The sequence below is a fragment of the Haemaphysalis longicornis genome, unplaced genomic scaffold (assembly GCF_048455015.1).
Source record: "Haemaphysalis longicornis isolate Haplotype H1 unplaced genomic scaffold, Haemaphysalis longicornis Haplotype H1 scaffold_10, whole genome shotgun sequence".
NCBI lineage: Eukaryota > Metazoa > Arthropoda > Arachnida > Ixodida > Ixodidae > Haemaphysalis > Haemaphysalis longicornis.
In genome coordinates, this window is record NW_027526204.1 from 73,888,600 (window position 1) to 73,910,009 (window position 21,410).

The 21,410-nt window shown below is 49.5% G+C and overlaps 1 protein-coding gene across 1 annotated transcript in view; it reads right to left on the bottom strand.

Annotated features, from left to right (window-relative positions):
* Positions 1 to 17,286: 17,286 nt before the first annotated feature.
* The window catches only part of LOC144158764 (ATP-binding cassette sub-family C member 4-like), a 76,536-nt gene continuing 72,412 nt past the window's right edge, over positions 17,287 to 21,410 (bottom strand). Inside the window, exon 27 of the mRNA XM_077689902.1 lies at positions 17,287 to 20,460. Within this exon, the coding sequence (XP_077546028.1) occupies positions 20,307 to 20,460 (154 nt within the window). The 3' untranslated portion in view covers positions 17,287 to 20,306. The remainder of the gene's footprint in view (positions 20,461 to 21,410) is intronic.

Consider the following 21,410-nt stretch of genomic DNA (forward strand, 5'->3'; position numbering starts at 1 on the left):
CTTTGTACGTTGTTCGCACATTGTACAAATTTTGTACCTTATTTGAGATCAGCAGTACCGACTACACGGCTGTCCTATCTACGTGTCCTTGAATTTTAGCGTGGACTTCTATGCTTGCGGTTCAGTTTCCTCAAGCATATCCAGCTTACGAATTCCAATGTAGCGACTTCAAGCACAGTAATGGCTGAATTGACGTATGCACGGATGAACGCATCGTCTGCGGGTATTGATGTTCCTAGAAATGGGACAGAGATCACGAGCTCGTCGTAGCCTAACAGAAGGAACGACATCCGTTTGGCCAATGCCCAAAGAAGAATCTTGTATAGTCATTCCTAAGTACAGTCAATGGGTTGTTTTCGATGATACTTTCAACACACACACACACACACACACACACACACACACACACACACACACACACACACACACACACACACACACACACACACACACACACACACACACACACACACAAAAAAAAACAAATTTTGTCCTAACTGCCAGGAAGTGCTCTCCATTCAAAGGTCTTGAGAGATTAGACGACATCATAAATCTTCCAAGCATGAAATGTGTTTGCTCGTTTGTGGCTCAAGGTTTGCCTCATAGTGCGTAGAAGCTGCCCTCGACACTGTTGGGGCATAACGCCCAACTGCAGCGGTTAAGAAAATTTAGCGAGAGTGCTTAGGTTCAATAGATTCCATCTCGCTACATCCGCCGACGGGCTGAATGCAGGTCGTTCTAATGTTGGCGGCTTACGGAATATTGGTTTTCGGCATACGCCTCCACGTGGCGCGTGGGGCGAACACATTGCCCCACCACAAGCAGCTCTTTACTAACGCCTCGTGCATCATGGAACGCCCATATCAGGCCAGAATACGTCATTATTTCCAACCTTTACGTTACTCAATGCACGGTAATATAACCAGAGCCATTATCTTGCAGCTGTGTGCTGCTTATTGACTTACTTATGGTTTCAGATTAGTGATGAAAGTGGTCTTCCGTAGTCACCTCAGGGCTGGTTACGTCCGCTTATTCGCAACGCAGTGTCTGGAGTGCCGTCGGCGGCGTTCGTGTTTTCAAGGTTCAGACGACTCTGGTCAGTACGTGCCCTGACACTGTTCAGTGAGTGAGTGTAGAGGTAGTAAGGTACTTATGCCTTCAGAATGATTACGACAGCGGTATTTAAGTGTCGAGTCAGGAGTGTTTACGATTACATATTCGAAGCGCGAACGGTCTAGAATAGCAAGTGACAGTGCTCGTGTTTTCAAGGTTGAGTATGCAGTGTTCTATGTGTGGGCTGACATTATTTTGTGGGCGTGCTTAGACGGTGTATTAATTTTCTTTGCCTTCAAATAACGACGAAAGTGGGTTCTGGCTGTGGTGCCTGAAATCGGTGAGGCGTATACGTATTCCAAAAGTAGTGTAGAGTGACAACTTACAGCACTTGTATTTTCAAGACTAAGCTGACACTGTTCGGTATGTGAGGTTACATTGTGCTGTATTTGAACAGGCACATACTGTTGAGTATGGTGTAGATAATAAGAAAGCGGAAGTAAAGATGGGGCAGGGGAACCCTTCGCTTTTGGATGCGCTGAGGGCATGTTTGATTACGGTTGAAATGGAGCGCTTTTAGGTGCGGAGTGCTTTATAGGACCGCACAATGTCCGCCCGCGTCCGTGCGCATAGCATTTACAATTGCAAAAAAATCACACAGGTACCGGGAGGATACGAGCCTGTGTCGGGTAGACCAGGCAGAGTTAGTGTCAGTCGTCTTACCGATTGGGCTACGACCGTGAGTTAGTACCCGAGAATAAAACGGCTTACTTCGTCGCCTGTAACGGTGCGGAGTACCTTAGGACCTCCCAATGTGCGTCCGCGTCCATCCGTGCGCACACCAACATCAAGCGAAAATCAAGCGAATTTCGATTTGAGCCGTGAGTTTCAGTTTCATTTAGGGAATATAGTCAAGGTGCAACTCACGGCCCAAATGGAATGACGGTCGGGGCGCAAATCGGATATCACTCGGGGCGCAACCTGGATGCCATTTCGAGTCCCCGTACTCCGCACTATCGCCATCATCCACGGAGTGGAGATGCTGCCAGTTTTTTCTTTTGTCGTTTATTTCCCCCATCACATCACAATAATGTTTTTGTTCATGATATCTTTTTAGTTTTTGGGGCTTTGTGTGATTGTTTTTGCTTCTTTCGTTAGGTTATGGAAAGTGAAGAGGCGCAACTAGAGCCCAGTCCAAGAAAATGCAATGGAATGACTTTTGAACAGAGTGGTGCCGGAGGGCGGTGCAGGCACGGCGTATGCAGTTATGAAACCGGTTGAAGAACAGGCTTAAGGTAGCTCATTTGCGGGGAAAATTGAGGTGAATGAGTTCATCCCGGTTCGGACTAACCACGCACGGGCACACGCATACGCGCGCACACACACAGCCATCGCAGCAGTTAGATTGGTAAAACGTAAAGACGCCAGAGATTTAAAAAAAAAAAAAAACTACGCATTACAAAATAATTTGATAAGCCGGCGTGGAAAACGTAGCGTGTCCTAGATTGAGACCAGAATTCGCGCAAGTGGAAATGAAAGGCGAGCCTTCGTTACTAAGCAAGAGAATTTTGTAATTAGGGATTACAACCGACAGCGCACAGCCGATCTGCCACAGGCCAAGGAGGTTCGGTGTACCGCATCAGTCCGCTTTGACGCTATCGTCCAAGGCCAGAGTCGCTGTATTTGTGACGGCGTTCTGAGGGAGTCACAATAAAGCTCCAGACGGGACCAGTTTGTCCGCAACACGTGTGCGCATGTGTGCGTTGCGTGTGAGTACCGCGTCATTTATGCTGCCCTGTCCTCTGTAATCCCTTCAGACCTAGTAGAATTTTAAAAGGTATACAGTACAAGATAGTCTTCAACCACGGTCGTTTGGCGACATCTGAAAACACCGCAATCTACATAAATGGGGTGATGTAACTAATACTCAGTTCAGCAGTGATTACCTGCGCGTCTAAGTCGTTCCGTTTCCATACACATTAAAAAGGCAGTGAAGGCAATGTTGTTGTTTTACTTGAAACTTTGATAAATCGTTCAACTTCATTCCGGTCCTCAACGGCGCTGTTTTGACCTAAAAAAAGACGCCAACATGTTGACAAAGTATGAAATTTTCGTATTCGAAATGTTAGCAGTGTTAACAGTGGTGAGATAGAAAAACTAGTGTCATATTTCCCTGTCAGAAATGTTAACAGAGCTATCATTCGTGAGATAAAAAACCAGAGTATTGATGAATGGATTGATTAATTTATTGATTCATTGATTTATTTATTGATCTTTTGATTTTTTGATTGATTGAATGATTACAAGGTTTAACATGATGACGCTGCAGAAGTGATGAGGCGCGCCGTAGTGGTGGGCTCCGGATTCATTTTGACCATCGGGGGATCTTTAACGTGCGCCGCAATTTCGAACACGCTAGTGTGTTTGCTTTGCGCCTCCATCAGAAAAGCGGCCGCCGCCGCCGGGAATCTAACCCATGTCCTTGGGCTCCGCAGCACAACGCCATAGCCACTGAGTCACCGCAGCAGGCTCAGAATATTGATTCATGTTAACATTTAAGCACCGGTGCCATCAAACGGGGCCAGAAGCGCCACTGCAGTCGTATACAATCAGGTTTGTTGGGGGGGGGGGGGGGGGGGCAGCATTTGTCGGCTTCCGCCAATTGCACAAACCAGTCCACGTGACTTTGTCACCCTTTCGTGTGTTTTTCTGCTAATGTAGCTCAATCGCTTTTGGTTTGAATTAAATTGGCATGGCCGTTACAATGGTGTCACAATCTCCCGAATGAACCAAACGTGCATTTTGTCTTCATGGTCTCTTCAAAAAGAAAGAAAGAAAGAATTAAAAGAAAAAAGAAAGAAAGAAAGAAAGAAAGAAAGAAAGAAAGAAAGAAAGAAAGAAAGAAAGAAAGAGGTCGATGCAGTAATTTATTTATGAAGGCAGGAGAATATACCATTTACACCACCACGTTCAGAGCGCGTTAGAATAAATGAATGCGTCAAAACGCATGTCTGGCTTCGGCATATTACACATAAAAAGAAAAAAAAAACATTTAAGATTATCTTGCCTGTTTAGAAGTTTTTGAGAGAAACATAGAATCTCAGGTAACCGATACACCCACCCAACGCACGCATTCATTTTTGAAAGGCTTTTCACTAAGAGGAGCGTGCCGTGCCCCATCGTGAATGCGATCCCACTGTCTCTACCACCTCGCCGGTTGTTATCTCCTTTGACTGCCACACAGCAAGCACTCCGAAACTTCGCTCACCATGCGATAAACCAATTTAGTCACAACCAGATTGGCTTCTTGATGTTAGCTCCATATCCTATCGAAAATATCAATTTGGTATGATTTACTGTTCCCGCTGGCATCGGCGGCAGTGCTCTGGCAAACACGGTAACACCTGTACACCTTACCCGGGTCCGCCTATGTCCCGGTCCATCCTGTACCAGGTGCCGACCGTTGGCACCCAGCACTGCATTTTCCGCTGCTTTCACTTACACGTCCAGAGTCATGAACGGACACGGATATTACCCGGCAGAAATCAGCCGGAAACATCACTATTACTGTCTTCTTTGACATCAAAGCGGCATTCGACAGCGTCACGCACGAAGCCATCCGAAGAGAGATGGCATGCATAGGGCTTCGAGGACGCATGTTCCAGTGGCTATGTGACTACTTGCAAGACCGGTACGTCTACATGGCCACCAGTGCTGGCGAAACGGCCAAACATCCCGTCACGCAAGGAGTTCCTCAAGGCGGCGTCTTGAGCCCGACGCTTTTTAGCATGTGTCTCATACGCCTCCCAACAGTCCTGCCCAAAGGTGTCAACATTTCACTTTACGCAGACGACATCTGTATCTGGGCTTCAGGCAGGAACCGTCGAAACATTTGCGCCACACTTCAGAAGGCAATTCTGAAGATGAGAAAATATCTCAGATGCTGCGGTCTCATATTTTCCCCGGAGAAGTGTGCTGCGATAGCATTCAAGCGGCGCGATGTTTCACGTTATACGCTCACCGTAGAGGGTACGCCAATACCATATGTCAAGTCGTGCAAGTTTCTCGGTGTCACGTTTGACCGCTCAATGTCATGGGCCCCACATATTCGGCGACTGAAGGAGCGGCTTCTGTGCTTTGTGCGCATTCTGCGTATGCTCGGTGGGAGTTCGTGGGGCTGCCCTGTATCCTCACTCTTTTGCCTACATAAAGCCCTTTTTGTCGGCCTCTTGCGCTACAGCCTGCCGACCCTACATCAGCTATCGCCTACAAGCCTGAAGGTAATAGACTCAGTGCTGGCAAAAGCTATGCGCACCTGCCTGGGTCTACCTAAATGCACATCGACGGTTGGAACTCTTTGAGAAGCTCAGTGCTTTTCCGCCACAGTGCTACAACGCCAAGAGGTGCTTCGAACGTCTTTGCGCCATTTGACTCGGTGTCATACGCATCCATTGGCAGACCTCTCCACACAGTATGCAAGACACTTGCTTCCGGCGAGTTTTCAACAGCCTCAAAAGTCGATAGTAGCCCCGTGGGTACTGGCGCCATGGAAAATTTGCACGACGATACCTGGAATTAGCAAAAAGTCTGCCATGCCTGCGGCCGCGCTCAAGTTCTTCACACTCGAGTATATTTCCAGCACTTACAAAGGCTACACACATGTTTATGCGGATGGCTCGGTTCGCCCGGGCTCATCCGCCATCGGCGTGTGGATCCCATCAGTCCGGTGCACTATCGAAAGAAAACTTAGCCATGAAACATCCTCGACTGCTACCGAGCTGGCAGCTGTGAGGGCTGCACTTCATTACATCAGCGGCCATCATGCCCAGCAATGGCTAATATTCCTCGACTCGCGCAGTGCCTTACAAGCGCTCCGAAAGCTTAACAACAACCGCAATCAGCTTGTATGTGAAATTGCCGAAATTCACACAATGGCAGTGCGCGAAGGCCATGCAATCATTCTTCAGTGGGTACCTGGTCACTCGGACATACAAGGCAATATTAGATCCGACGCAGCCGCCAGCGCAGGCCACTTGCTGAGCAACACAACCCAGCTTCCTTTCTCCCGAGAGGACAGCAACGCCCTTATCCTCGCAAGTGGATGGGCTGCACATCGGAGTGGCAGGACCCTCACCGCAGGTATCTACCACTGCACGCTATTGACCCGCATTGTGACTTCCGTTTTCCACGCGGCCTCAACAAGCGGTGTGAAGGAGTTCTGCACCGACTGCGCCTGAATGTGGCGTTTACTCGGAGTTTTAAGTTTAAGATTGGTTGGGAAGATTCCCCCCTGTGCCGGACTTGTGGTGTGCGCGAGACTGTAAATCACTTGCTCTGCGTCTGCCCTCGATACGCTGCTGCGCGAAAAACTGCAGCGAGCTCCCTCTCTCGTGTACGTCATGGAGGCAGCCTCAAACTTTTTCATTTTCTTGGGCCCTGGGCCAATAGTGCTGACAGTACCTTAGGTACAAAAGTTCTGCTCCAGTTCCTACGAGAGACTGAACTGGACAAATCTCTCTAGATCAGAGACAGAGCCAGTGTGTCCCGATATCTTCTCTTTCGCACTGTGGCATTCATCTATTTCTTTTTCTTGGGTTGGTGTTGTTACTTTTTTTCCCGCCGTTTACTTTTCATTTTGATTGAGCGTTTCCATTAACGATTTTCTTTCCAATTGTATTTTTTTTGTCCGGACTCTGTTGGCAGCAATCTCTTGTTTTTCTTGTCCTTTTTTTCATTTTTTTTAACGCTTCATGTTTGTCTTCTTCCTACTGTAACCCTGATGTCTGATATGCACCACTCATCAACGTAGTCACCCCCCATCTGGTGTAGCAAGCCTTGTCCCTAGCAGGGCTGACCTCACCAGTTCACATTAAAGAGCATTCTCTCTCTCTCTCTCTCACGGTACTCAGTCCCCATTCCACTCATGAGGCATCCAGCCTCGTTCGGCAAGCTCTAACACCCTCAATCCCCTCCTATCACACCTTTCACTGCGTTTATAGGTGCCTTGGCCACTCTTCCTGTCCAAACTGTTCCTCCTACCCATCCATCCCTCATTCTTATTGAGAATACACCCACCATCTCTTTACAAATCCCTCGCTTGTACCACATGCTGGGAGCTCTGGCTGACCCCCCAGCCGGAAGGGAACCAACACGCTGGCGAGGAAGGTCTGTGCGAACATGTGTACCGGATCAGCGTCAACACACTTGAACACTACGCAAACCCGGCGGACTGAAGGTTATTACTCGAAGTACCTGAACGTAGATTCTTTATATAACAAGGTTTGTTCTCTCTCTCTCTCTCGCTCATTAAGCGGAGGCGCGTATGCCAGGAGGGACCCTGAATCAGCCGGATGACACAACCATCCCTCTTTGAAGGGCAGGGATTGAGAAGGAGGAGGGAAGAGGAGGGCAGGACATGACACTTCTTCCGCTCAAGCGGGATGGCGGAGTGTCATCCCACTCTAGCGCCTACTCGTCCTCCACTGTCTGTCACGATAAGCTGGAGAACGGTGTTAATGTCAGGTTCGTGATAAGCGAGGCATGGCGTTCTCGATGTGTAGTGGCCCACGTGCGTACGCAAGGAGTAATTTTTGACCTTAGGCAAACTCAAATCTGACTCTACGATAAAAAAAGAAAACATCCGTGCTTAAAAATACAACAACATCGGACCCACGTTCTTTAATTGCACGCGGCAGAAGATTTCAAATTCTTTCTTCAAAAGGGGCACCGTTCCGTACGTCTACGTGCACGCCGGTACATACGGTACGGTTCTCAGCTTTCACTCGCGGGGTCGCGGGGTACAACATAAGAGCGGGAAACAAGACCGCCACCGCTAATACGACTCCCGAGGCCTTGGCGCTGCTTCCGTGCCCCGCACGTTTCCATTCTCGCTCCAGTTATCGCAGCCTTGGTGTTTAGTCCACATTTTATTGGTATCGGATACCTTCGTACGCGACCAGGAAATAGGGCGAACCTCCCCTTCCTTTCTTGACAAGGAACCGTCGCTGCCTGCTCTCTGCTTCGGCGGTGAATCTTGTTGCAGGCGACGTGCGGTTCCCTCTCCCTCAAAATAGCGAACATGCTCCCCGCGCTCTCCTCTGTGTCAGGAACGAGTTCGCCGTACCCTCACACTGCTCTGGATGCAGTGACCCCGCCGTCCGGCTCGGAGTCACCGGGCGCCTTCTTCACGAAAACACTTGAGATTATTATGAATGGCGCAACGCACGCCGGTGCATACGGAAGTGTATACATCCGCCCCCTCGCAGCTCGGCAGGGAGTCGTGTGCATGGAATTCAAGTCCAATTTACAATCGCTGTAATGAGGCGCCGGCCGGCGTGCGCTCTTCCTCGTACACCGGGCTGCTGCTTCTTCCTTTGTGAGGATTGCATAGGCGGACGGTGATCTCAAATGAGAGTAACGGACGGAGCACGAGGGAAGGGTAGAACGCGAGCATTTAACCCCGCAAAGTTAATGGGGGATTGTTCGTACCGTTAGGCCGGTGGCTGGGCAGCAGACGCGAGGTGAGGACGTCGGGATGACAGTTCGAAATTAACGGTCGGTAGGCCTAATGTTAGACATTCATTCAGTAGCCTATTTAAGTTCACTCAAAGACGAAGACGTAAATATGCTGTTGCTGTTGCTGATGGTGATGCTTGGTGTACTTTTTGCGGTGGCGAGATTCCCTTCTCTTGTGGGTACAAGCCCAAACTGCCTGTACGCACCGAGCGCCACCTGCGTTTTATCTTGGAGTGCTCCTATTGTTTTGAGAGAGTGCTACAAAAGCCCCACTATTCAGAGCCCCACTATGCTGAAAAAAAAAAAAAGATTTTTCTATTGATTTGACAGTTATATCAGAGTGGAAAACCAGGCCCGGTACGGTACCGTGTAGGCGACCGGCGCCACTGCGCGTCCGCAGAGGTGGCAAAACTACCTGAGCGCGTGTGCTGGTCTACCGGGTACCGTACCGGGACCGGTTCTCCACTCTGATTTAACTCTATATTGTCACGGTATACGGCTCCTGTGTGTAGAGGACAATTATGGTGTTCCTTATGATTTGTTGATGCTTTTGGCCTTGCACGGGATATGGAGGTCTCGCGTGGCTTTCCTCAACAGGTTGATGCTAGGCCGGCGGTGCAGTGCTTCTGCGAAAACGTCAGAAGAATCGTAGAAGAGTAGAAGGCCGAGCCGTGCGTACCGGACTGGGTTCCGGAGGAGGAAGAAGTATTGAAAATGCCGCGCTTTTAATTATGCTTCGCTATAACAACCGTAGCGATAGCGGTTTTACTCCTTTCCGTGCGTTTTTGTTGATGTCCAAACCCGGCACTAAAAAAAAAAAAGCCTCAGTAGACTAATGTATACGACCACTGGTTTCGACGAGAACAACCTCGTTCAACACCCAGAAGTACAGAAATTTGGAGCACCGTGTTTTTTCTCTAAAATGTTCTCTTGCGTCTATACGCCTCAGTTTAGTCGCAAATAAGGATGTTCCCGCATATTTTAGTCCGGTTTAGGGGTCGGCCCGGCATACGAGCACGTTTAATTAACGTCCTGCATCGCGCCGGAAGTGTCTGGCGTGTACCTATCACGGAATGGAATATCGCTTCCTGTTGAAGTAGCTGCCGAAGTGTTGACTGAGCTGTCTTGCACGAGGTTTCGAGTTGAAGACGAAGACGTGACAGTTGCACTTCCGGTATATACCGAGGGAATACGAAGTAAGTCTGTGTGCTGCCGTTTGTGAGGACTTCCGCTGTCTAATTTAAGGTGGACCTCTGCACACATCCGCGGAACCTCAATGACTGCACGAATAGCTTCGAAGCGCGAAAGGCCGCAATTGTAATCTGATAGATATGCCAACAGCACACTTATGAATTATGGGCCCCTTAAGACGCGTGTGCTCTAGTTTAATTCTGTCTCAGGATCGGGTCATGGTTCTCACTTCAAGAGGTCAGCGCTTGAAGGGAAGAAAACTGATTGCAGCGCTAATTCTAATTCCAAGACATACGGAAGACCACACAACGTGAAGACAGACGGTATGTGTATACATCCGCTGGAGTAAGTGCGCGAGTGCGTATGTATAAATGTAAATCGCTTGGCAGCCGAATTATGAATCCTGATAAGGTGACCCATCAAGTTACCAGCGAAATGCCTAAAGCAACTAATCGCTATTGCGCCTTACAAGTATTACGGAACAAGGGTCGCCCTTTCGTGCACACTGCCCGTCCGCGTATTTCGAAACGCTTTGCTGCACAGCGCGCCCCACGTGACAAGTGTGATGTCACGTCGCGCGGTGCAGAACGTTAATTAAACGCTGTCATAGGCTGCACCCCGAACGTGAAGCGACTTAAATGGTACCAAATCACCATTAAATAAGGGAAGCTACGCGTACCATTTTATTTTAGAAAATGTTTTTGCAATTTAAAAAAAAAAAAAAAACGAATGCACATACCACTGGGGCTACAACCCAGGACGCCAGTGCCAGTACTCAAAACTCTACCTCAAGGCCACGGAGACTTTTTATTGCCTGTTTAGACGTGTACAAACGCAACATACACATGCAGTTGCGAAAATGTGCCAGCCGGAACTCGGCTTAAAGTTGGCAATATAAAATCACTTCATAGTAACAAAAGCCTGACCTAGTTGGTTGAACATACTGAATAATTTGAGGCGCTAAACAACGGGGACCGGGAGAAACATGTAGGCACAGACAAGGCGCCACTTCAAAACTAAACTTTATTAGTAAAAAAAAAAAACCCTAGGTTAAATACATTGTTTTGACGTCATGAAAACGTCACACCAGCAACGTGTGCAAACCTACACGTGTACATCTAAGAACTCGAGTTCTTTGAAGGATAATGCAACCGACGGTGTTGTATTATTGTAAGGAGCTGCAGACAACGCGGGGGACGAGACCGAGGAGGCGTCGGCGCCACACGCAGACGAAGATCACACAGGCTTGCCTGCCTCCAGCGGGTCACGTAAAGCGCCTGGGCCCCGTCACTCGACACCTCGTGCGATCGCCGCAGACGCTCTTCGGGGCGGCCACCGGAATTCGGGGAGACCCCTCCGAGGGACGTCTGTTTCCCCGAGGACGCCGGCGCACGAGAGTTATGTCTGGGTTTGTGTGTGTGTGTGTGTGTGTGTGTGTTGTGCGCGCAGTGAGTGAACGCTGTGAAATGAAGACGACTCTCCCACGCCGCCCGCTCCGAGGAGAACTCTTGCGTGGCGGTGGATGCCTGCAGCCACCCTCCCCATTCTTTTCTATATGTACACTTCTTTTCCTTCTCTCTCGATTCTGCCAATAAAGTCAGTCTGGAAACGGAACCCAACGAGGAAGCATCTTCTGTTTTTAGGCTCCTGCGCGCGTGGCTTCGCCACCCCGTAACGATACGTGCAGAAGAGCGGTAACTTGTTTCGTATAGATTATGCTGCTAAGCAAGTTATCTGCAAGCTAAGAAGAGAGAAGAAAAACTACAACAATATTTTCTGGTGCCGAAACCCGGGAGGAGGGACTTCAAAAAAGATGGACGTCAGCCGCCTCAAACGCAAGCGGACCGTGGTGCGATCGTCGACTACAAAGCTGATCAACGACATCACCGACAAGAGGGACTCCGCATCAATCGGTGAGCTGGAATCCAATTTGGACCTTCTCTCTCTTAAAGAAAGATCTCTGAAAGAACTGGATGAAGAAATCCATACAGTCATTGAAGTGGAAGAGCTAGAAGACGATGTAGCAAGCGCTGAATCCTACGCTGAGAAAATCATCGTAGCCAAAAGCGAAGTCAGAAGCTGGATAAAAGATCTGAAGTCCGGCAATGAAAAGGCAGCAGCTACTGCAGCAACGCGGCAGACAGATCCCAGGCAGCAGGCAGAAACGAGCATGACTCCGGTTCCCCCTGTGCAAGTCGTGAGGCTTCCAAAGTTGGAAATTTCTAAATTTGGAGGAGAACTGAGAAAGTGGCAAGGATTTTGGAGCCAATTCAACTCTACTATCCACAGCAACCCCACTTTGTCAAAAATTGACAAGTTTAAATATCTGAACAGCTACATGACAGCGAAGGCAGCGGCGGCCATAGCAGGGCTTGACCTATCAGAGGCAAATTATGACGTAGCCCTTACCATCCTTCAAGAAAGATTCGGCCGAAAGGAAATGATAATCGAGGAGCACATGTCGCGCTTGCTTCATGTGAAGCCGGTTCAGGATGTACGAAACCTCGACAAACTGCGTGGGCTCGTCGACGAAGTGCAGACGGAAGTCAGAAGTTTAGCCGCATTGGGAGTGAGTGCTAGCGCATACGGCGTGCTATTGCTGACCGTACTCAAGAAGGCTGTGCCAGCTGATCTTTGCCTCGAATATTACCGAAGGCACGATGAAACTAAAGAGGGCAGCGAGGTAGAAACATTTTTGCTTTTCCTAAGAAAAGAGGTAGAAACGCGCGAAAAGATACAAGCAGCTGACTCCAGACACCGCGAGCCTACCGCTGCTCCCAACCGACACAAGAGTGGTTTCAAAGGATCGCATGCGGCTTCTGCTGCTTTGCTGAACGCCGTAACGGACAAAGACAGCATAGGATGCGTGTTCTGCCACTCTTCCAATCACGACGCTGGGAGCTGTGATTCTCGGATGTCAGTTTCGGAAAAGCGGAAACTTCTAAAGCGCGACAACCGTTGCTTTCGCTGCACAAGAAAAGGACATAGGTCTAAAGAATGCCGAACAGCCAGATGGTTGAAGTGCGCAAGTTGCGGGGGGAAACATCTCACCACGTTGTGTGATCCCAACATGTCGGGCGCTGACAACACGGCCAAAGAGAATGCAACCGTAACAACAGTGACAGAGCCAAAGACAGTGTTGCAGTCGTCACTGGATGCTCGTAATCACGGGTCACAGGTGTTTCTTCAGACAGCAAAGGCTTGGGCTGAGGGCCAACAAAAGCGTACACTGGTGAGACTTCTCCTTGATGGAGGTAGCCAACGTACATTCATACGAAGCGACCTGTCCAAGAATCTGCAGTTGAAGGTCCTAGGCGAAGAGGAGCTGAACATTTTTACGTTCGGAGGCGCGGAAGCTGCGAGGCATACCAAGTCACGTCGAGTCGAGCTCTGGCTCCGAAGCCAGCATGACAGAACAGAGGTGCGGGTTGAAGCTCTCGAGGTGCCCTGCATATGTGCAGATCTTATGCCTGTTCCATCGGACGCAGACGTTTTGCGAATGCTAGAGGAAGGAATGAAAGTCGCAGACGTTTCACACGGTGATCACAGTGACGAGGGGATCGGTCTCTTGATTGGGGCTGATTTCTACTGGGCAGTGGTCACGGGATCGGTCAGGCGACTGGCTCCTAAGCTCATGGCAGTGGACACTGCTTTTGGGTGGACTCTGCAAGGCGAGGTTGGCACGACCCGATCTACGGCAATTTGTTCCACTGCGATAAGTGTGATGAGAGCGAGCGTGAGTGAAGAAACAGACAAAGATATAGCTTCACAACTCCGCTCTTTCTGGGAGCTTGAGCACCTTGGTATCAACGAAACCGAACGAGTTTGTCCCGAAGATGCCGTTCTTCAGCATCATAAAGAAACGGTCCGGTTTGAAGACGGTCGCTACAAGGTATCGTTCCCGTGGAAGCCAACAGCAACGGAATTGAGCGACAACCAAGAATGTGCTGCCAGGCGTCTAAAGTCTCTAACAACACGCCTAAGCAAGAGCGAGCACCTAATGCAAGAATACGATACTTCCATCCGTGACTACATTAAGAAGGGCTTCGCGGAGGAGGTGGAAGAAAACAAAGGCAGTACAAGCCCGGTGTACTATATGCCACACCAAGCTGTTGTACGTCATGACAGCCAAACAACTAAGCTAAGGGTTGTTTTCGATGCCTCGTCAAGCACCAACAATCGCCCCTCTCTGAACGACGTTTTGGAGAGTGGGCCAAATTTGAATCCTGAGCTCATTGACGTACTGACCAGATTCCGCACCCATAACATCGCTATTGTTGCGGACATCGAGAAGGCTTTCTTGCAGATATCTTTGGCCAAGACGGATAGGAGCGCGGTGCGTTTCCTGTGGTACGAAGGAACGCCAAAGATCGGGGAAGAACTTCCTCCAGTCGTGACCTACCAAATGACAAGAGTGCCCTTTGGCGTAACTTCAAGCCCATTTCTTTTGGCAGCGACGTTGCACCATCACCTAAGAAACCTGCCTGAGCAGTACGACGGAACGGCGGATATCCTACGCCGTCACCTTTACGTTGATGACCTCGTGACTGGAGTGGACAGCCGAGAACAAGCGACGAAGCTGTGCCAGGAGGCAACTACTATTATGGGACAAGCAGGAATGAAACTGCACAAGTGGATGTCCAACGATGCCGAGCTGCTAAACTCATTGGAACAGGGTGCTGTTCAGCAGCAATACAATGACTTCGGACATGCTGCGGCCGCAAAGGTGTTGGGAGTGGGCTGGAACCCCCAAAGCGACGTGTTCGAATACAGGTTGACCGCCCTCATCGATTTTCTCTCCGCCAGAGTGGACAATAAGAGATTTGTGCTCCAAGTGTCAGCGAGAATTTTCGATCCATTTGGATTCCTGTCCCCCACCACAGTGAATGTTAAGATGATGTTTCAAAGACTGTGGGAGCTGGGAGTAAAATGGGATGAACTTTTGCCAAGTAGTTTGCAAACCGAGTGGGATCAGTGGTGCAGCGAGCTTCCGCTCATTCAACAGATTACAGTGCCACGCATGATCGCCGCGGATTTCGGGGACGATCAAACAAAGAAAGTGCTGCACGTTTTCTGTGATGCAAGCCCCAAGGCCTACGGCGCCGTTGCATACATCGTAACTACATCAGCGTCGGGAGAGGTAGGCGTCAGCTTGATAATGGCTAGAACCCGAGTGGCACCTCTGAAACGACTCTCTTTGCCCCGACTCGAGTTAATGGGAGCCCTAATAGGCGCGCGGCTGTGCCAATGCCTCGTAAAGACGCTGCGAATGGAGCACGCTCGGGTACGACTCTGGACGGACTCTACAGTGGCCATGTACTGGATCAAGGGTTCCGCCAGCCGATGGAAACCATTCGTGGCTAACCGAGTTACAGAGTTGCAAACACTGACCAACCCTGAAGATTGGGGGCATTGCCCTGGAGCGGACAACCCTGCGGATCTCTTAACACGCGGCATACTGCCCTCGGCATTGGTGCAGAGCGCACTATGGTGGAGAGGGCCCCAGTGGCTACTGAATGATGAGTCAGGCTGGCCGATGCTGGGTAATCAGGCGTCACAACAAGCGGATTCCTACAAAGAGGAAATGAGAGTGGCTGCAATGCCAGTGATGTCTCCATCGCAAGACCCGATCCTGAATCTCAAGGATCATAGTTCGTTCAACAGGATACTTAGAGTGACTGCTTGGGTCCTCCGTTTTGTGGACAACTGCCGGAAGAAAGATGAAAAAAGGAAGGGGTCACTCACAGCTGAAGAAATAATCACCTCTGAAAAGTACTGGTTGGCGACCATCCAAAAAGAAGCCTTTGGCGACGACATCTCGAACCTGCTCACTCAAAGACCGCTTTCGAAGAAATCTCCTGTGTACCTATTTAACCCGTACATCGATGAAGACGGGCTCATGAGGGTAGGGGGGAGATTACACTTCAGCCAGAATAGCGAAAGTACGAAGCATCCAATAGTGCTCCCCGGCGACCACCCGTTCACTTCCCTGCTCATACAGAGAGAACACCTACGGCTGTTGCACTCCGGCGTGCGGGACACCCTCGCTCAATTGAGAGAGTCATACTGGATCCTCAGGGGGCGGCAGGTCGTGAAGAAAGTTGTAAATCAGTGCCTGAAGTGTCGGAAACAAAGTTGTCCCCCGGCGTCCGAGCAAGTGGCACCGCTTCCTGCCGATAGAGTAACACAGGGGAACCCGTTTGACGTCGTTGGAGTGGACTTCGCTGGCCCGCTGATGTGTCGGGAGAGCGGTGGGACGAAGAAATGTTACATCGCCCTCTTCACATGTGCCGTAACGCGTGCAGTGCACCTCGAGCTTGTCAGTGATCTTTCGGCTACCGCCTTTCTATTGGCCTTTAAGCGCTTCGTGGCACGTCGAGGAATGTGCACTACGGTCTACTCTGACAATGCGCTCACATTTAAAAGATCATCAAGAGACCTCAAGTTGATGTTCGACTCACTGCAGTCGGAAGAAACTCTATCTTACTTCGCTGATCACAGAATTAGGTGGAAATACATAGTTGAAAGGGCCGCTTGGTGGGGTGGATTTTGGGAGCGCCTGGTGAGATCGGTAAAGGTGTCGCTGCGCAAGGTGCTGGGTCGGAGCAGCCTAAACTTCGAAGAGTTGACAACAATTCTCAACGAGGTGGAGGCAGTCATCAACTCGCGTCCATTGACGTTCGTTTATTCCGAAGCTGATGAGCCTGAACCGCTGTCGCCGGGTCACTTCCTCGTGGGGCGAAAACTCACTGCTCTGCCACCGCATCGTCTTCCGGCCGCAACATCTCCAGGTGGCCAGCAACTTGTTCGGCGCTGGAGATACCGCAGCACCATCGCGGACAACTTCTGGCGAAGGTGGCGCAAAGAGTACCTGTTGGAGCTGAGATCGGCACACCTAAGCAAGCCTACCGTGTCAAGTGGCCTACAAGCTGGTGACTTGGTGCTCTTAAAGGAAGATCACCTAAAAAGGCATCTATGGAAAACCGGTCGAATCACGGAAACCTTCAAGGGAAGAGATGGCCTCGTGCGATCTTGCAAGCTCAGGCTACCCGGGGGAGCAGAGGTCAGACGGCCCATACAGTTGCTGTATCCCTTGGAACCTTAAAAAAAAAAAGAAAAACCATGAGCGCAAGAAAACGCTCATCCGGGGGAGATTGTTGTATTATTGTAAGGAGCTGCAGACAACGCGGGGGACGAGACCGAGGAGGCGTCGGCGCCACACGCAGACGAAGATCACACAGGCTTGCCTGCCTCCAGCGGGTCACGTAAAGCGCCTGGGCCCCGTCACTCGACACCTCGTGCGATCGCCGCAGACGCTCTTCGGGGCGGCCACCGGAATTCGGGGAGACCCCTCCGAGGGACGTCTGTTTCCCCGAGGACGCCGGCGCACGAGAGTTATGTCTGGGTTTGTGTGTGTGTGTGTGTGTGTGTGTGTTGTGCGCGCAGTGAGTGAACGCTGTGAAATGAAGACGACTCTCCCACGCCGCCCGCTCCGAGGAGAACTCTTGCGTGGCGGTGGATGCCTGCAGCCACCCTCCCCATTCTTTTCTATATGTACACTTCTTTTCCTTCTCTCTCGATTCTGCCAATAAAGTCAGTCTGGAAACGGAACCCAACGAGGAAGCATCTTCTGTTTTTAGGCTCCTGCGCGCGTGGCTTCGCCACCCCGTAACGATACGTGCAGAAGAGCGGTAACTTGTTTCGTATAGATTATGCTGCTAAGCAAGTTATCTGCAAGCTAAGAAGAGAGAAGAAAAACTACAACAGACGGTGTACTGATGCACTTGTTTCCCGCCTGATGAATGAAGTACACTTCCACAATCTCTCTCTCTCTCTCTCTCTCTCTCTCTCTCTCTCTCTCTCTCTCTCTCTCATTTCATAGAAACGAGTTCATTTAATAATACCGCCCTATCGGGGGATGATTCTGAACACTGTAAGGTTCCCGAATTTCTCCCATAGCGGCGATGAAGTGCTTGCGGACCGGTCTGAAGGGCCAGGGCAAGAGATAATGCCGGTGAGATCATCTGTTACGACCTCCTTCTGCAAACTTCGCACTAGTACGCTTCCGGTAAGGGTATGGTTGCCAGAAAAATTGTTCTTTGTTCCCTGGGCAATTGACTGTACAGAATGTCAAAAACAACCTGGAAAAATAGAACACGTTTCTTGGACTCTTTGGACCCAATACTCTTTTGGGAGGTGCTGCGAGAATCCGGTATCAGGTATTTCTATCCTTTTGACATGTTCATGCTTTTGGGCCTTCGCAGCTTATCGAGGCGACAACGGCCGAACGTCGGGCTCTTTTCAGTAGTTGCACAATAGAATAGCGTGCGAAGTGACGTCATACAAGTCACGTGGGGGCGCTGTACAGCGAAGCGTTTAGAAACACGCCGCCCGTCCCATGGGGGGACAACGTATGTACAGGCCGAGCCGTCAATGCAAGAGGCAGGATTTTTCTCTCAGTTGGGTCGGCGCAACTCATGTCGCGGAGTGCTTATGGTTACGCACGACAGCTCTTGCCTCGCTTGTAGCGACATATTTCGCGGGAGCTGGTAAGCGCTTGGCTCCTCGTTTCGAAGCAAAGTGTGCGCAGAAGCTCGTGACCCCGGACGTAAAGCAGAAGTGACTCGGATGACTACACCCGCTGTTGGCTGCATGTTACGCGACACTCCGACGGCAGACAAAACTCTTAAAGGGGGCATGGAGACAAGATACAACTTTGTTTAGTTTAAAAGAACTAGTTTTTGGTGACTCAATCGGCTCCGTTCCAGCGGCGACAGTAGTTTTTGTAACCGTAAAGACAAAAACGCAAGAAGTGTTGAAGAATTTTCAAATTTAGCGTCGAAGAGATGTAATGGACGGCTTGCACTCACGTCACCGTAGCTGCCATGTTTGTGACCCACAAGCACGGCCAAAGGCTGAACACTTATCTGGTGCTCTTGTCTTTCGGGGCACCGGAAAAAGGCTGGAAGGTGGTCACAAGAAAGGGTTGTGTGACATCATGAGCAAGACACGTCACATGGGCCAGCACTAAAAGGTTGGTTATCAGTGTGCTAACTGCATGTTAGCATTCAAGCGATACGATAAAACGGAACCAGAGGCCCAGCTACAGTCGCCCAGTCATGTTCCTTGGCCGTGACGTAGGTCGACGGCAGCCAATCGCACACGAGAGATTCACGTCATCGACAAATCGCCGGTAAGTGGCTATGAAGTCGCCGCTGCTTCGTATGTGTTTTTAATATCACCAAGATTTGTTGGAAGTTTGTGACAATATTGGTGTCATTGTTATTGGAACAAAGTAGTATTTTTAATAAACCAAAGTTGTATTTTCTCTTAATGGCCCCTTTATCGGTAAAATGAGATGGGCATGACGATGTCGGAGAGCCTCATGGAGTCTGAGAGCTTCCATCCGGGCTCCCAACGACGACCTTCTGGACGAGGCCTACCAGGCCACGTTCCCCTTCTATGGTTTTTCTGGTAGCCAGACAGTATGCAGTGTATACAGTGCTGTTTAATTTTCGTCTATAGAGAATTTCCATAAGAAGGCTAACGACGTCATGTACCCTCATAACGTTCTCTTTCCTTCATGCCTGAGGTCTTGGATGGACCACCCACAACATGACGTCTCTTGCCATTGCTTGCTTTGGATGCGGTATTCCTCTTTTCCCCGCTCTAGCGTTCGTTCTTCCTAGAGACCATTGGCAAACGTGGTATAGAGTTGCAGAGCGATTTCTGCGGTGTTCACAGAGAAGTTGTTAGTGCTAACTAATTGATCATGATTTTAAACGTCCCCAAGCTACACAGGCGATGAGGCGCACGTAGTGGAGCGCTACGGATTAATTTGGACCACCTGGGTGCTAGTGCTAACTAAACCGCAATCTTTAGTTTCCGACGTCACCCAAAATGAAAAAAAAAATTCAGGGTTCACTTCCCTTTCAAAAGAATTTGTGAGAAAGGATTTTTATGAGAAATGATTTGCTTACTGAAACACGCGGAAACGTACGGCGTACGCACACATTCTCCAATGTGGCGAAAGACCTAATCGCTTCGTTATGCATGTCAGTGTGTTTTATTTAATTTCAATGTGAAATTGCTCACTCTAGACTGTTATCTCAGTCGTGCTTACGCGGAAAAGCGACAGCAAGGGCTTTTGAACGGCGCGTTGAAAATAGCTCGTGCTCGTTAAGTCTGTTTGAAATGAATATGCACAATACATAGGGCGTTCTTCTTCTTCTGCGTATCCGAATGCCACACGCTTCCCTTTTAGTCCAAAACAACTTTCACCGTGTAATGCTGCGCTGGCTTTGTTGCGAGGGATGCGGTGACATAGTAAGCAGCGTAGTTCATTCGGCAGGTCATGCGGAATTCAAGACGACTCAGAACGTCGCTTTAACGCCCGAATGGTACGTTGCGTAGCTACGTGCAGTGTGTCGTGGTCAGATGCAGTTGAAGCATGACTATGAACCATCGGGAAGAGAGTGAGCTTCGCGTTGGACACTCCGTGGGAGGCGCCAGGAGAGATGATTGCAAGAAAGCAAGCAGGCACGCCGTCATAGTATGGCCGGAAAGGATGGGTCCATCGTGGCGCTTGGAGGCAGTACGCCGGATTCTCTGGCTATTTCGTGAAAGAGGGACGTAGGATCTTCCAAGAGCTTGTTCGTGGGTCCAAACTCCAGGACCTCGCCGCCACCCATGACCAGGATCCTGAAAGCGATGCACGGAAAACGACATTACGGGCTAAGGAATTGGTAAGCATATATGTACTACAACTAAGCACAACTCTTCTATGACATCGTCATTAGTTGAAATGGCATACGCATTTCCGGCACCTTTCTCTTGGTAGCTCGTTTTAATTCTTGAGACGTTTTGAACCCTTCCGTTTAACTGCTATCAGTAAGCGTTTACTGTGAGGAGAGAGGCACGCACAAACAGGCACAACGTGTAAAGTGCAATTAATTGTCAGTGTTACCTGGCAACCAACGGGCAGACCGAACAACCAAACGACCGAAGCCGTTTATAAAGGCTTCGAATTTAAATGTGGTCTCTTTATAGCCGCTGAAAGCAGTGCAATCAACAAGAGAGGACTTCGCCCCAAGAAACAGGATTCGTAAATCTGCGGCAAAGTCAACAAAAAATTACTTGGGGCTCTAAAGTCCGCTTGCGTGGCTTGAATGCGAACGCATAATGACCCTGTTGGCAGTACTCATGAAAGACTTGTGTAACGCTACATAGTGTCTGCACAAGTTAGGAGATAACGACCCCCTTTGTGTAGCACCAAGTGTCCGGAGTTGGGTTTTGCTCGCTGCATTGGATACCCCTGCTCGTAATTTCATTTCATTTCATTACATTTATTTAAACAAACCATGTCTCGGGAGGAGAGGCAAAAGGCAGATTAACTCTGCCTGACGGCGGCCATCACCCCCGGACATGTAACATTGCAACATTGCACAGCAACGGTAGAAACAAAACATGACAATTAGCCATACTAAGGTGATGTAGAAAAAACAAGACTATACATCTTTTAGATAATATAGTAGTAATTACAATAGGCGCACAACACAAATAATTAGAAACTACACAGCGTAACGATACACAATTCCACACTTAATTCCAATAAAATACAGGAAACGCCAAAATTGTACATTTATCAAAAG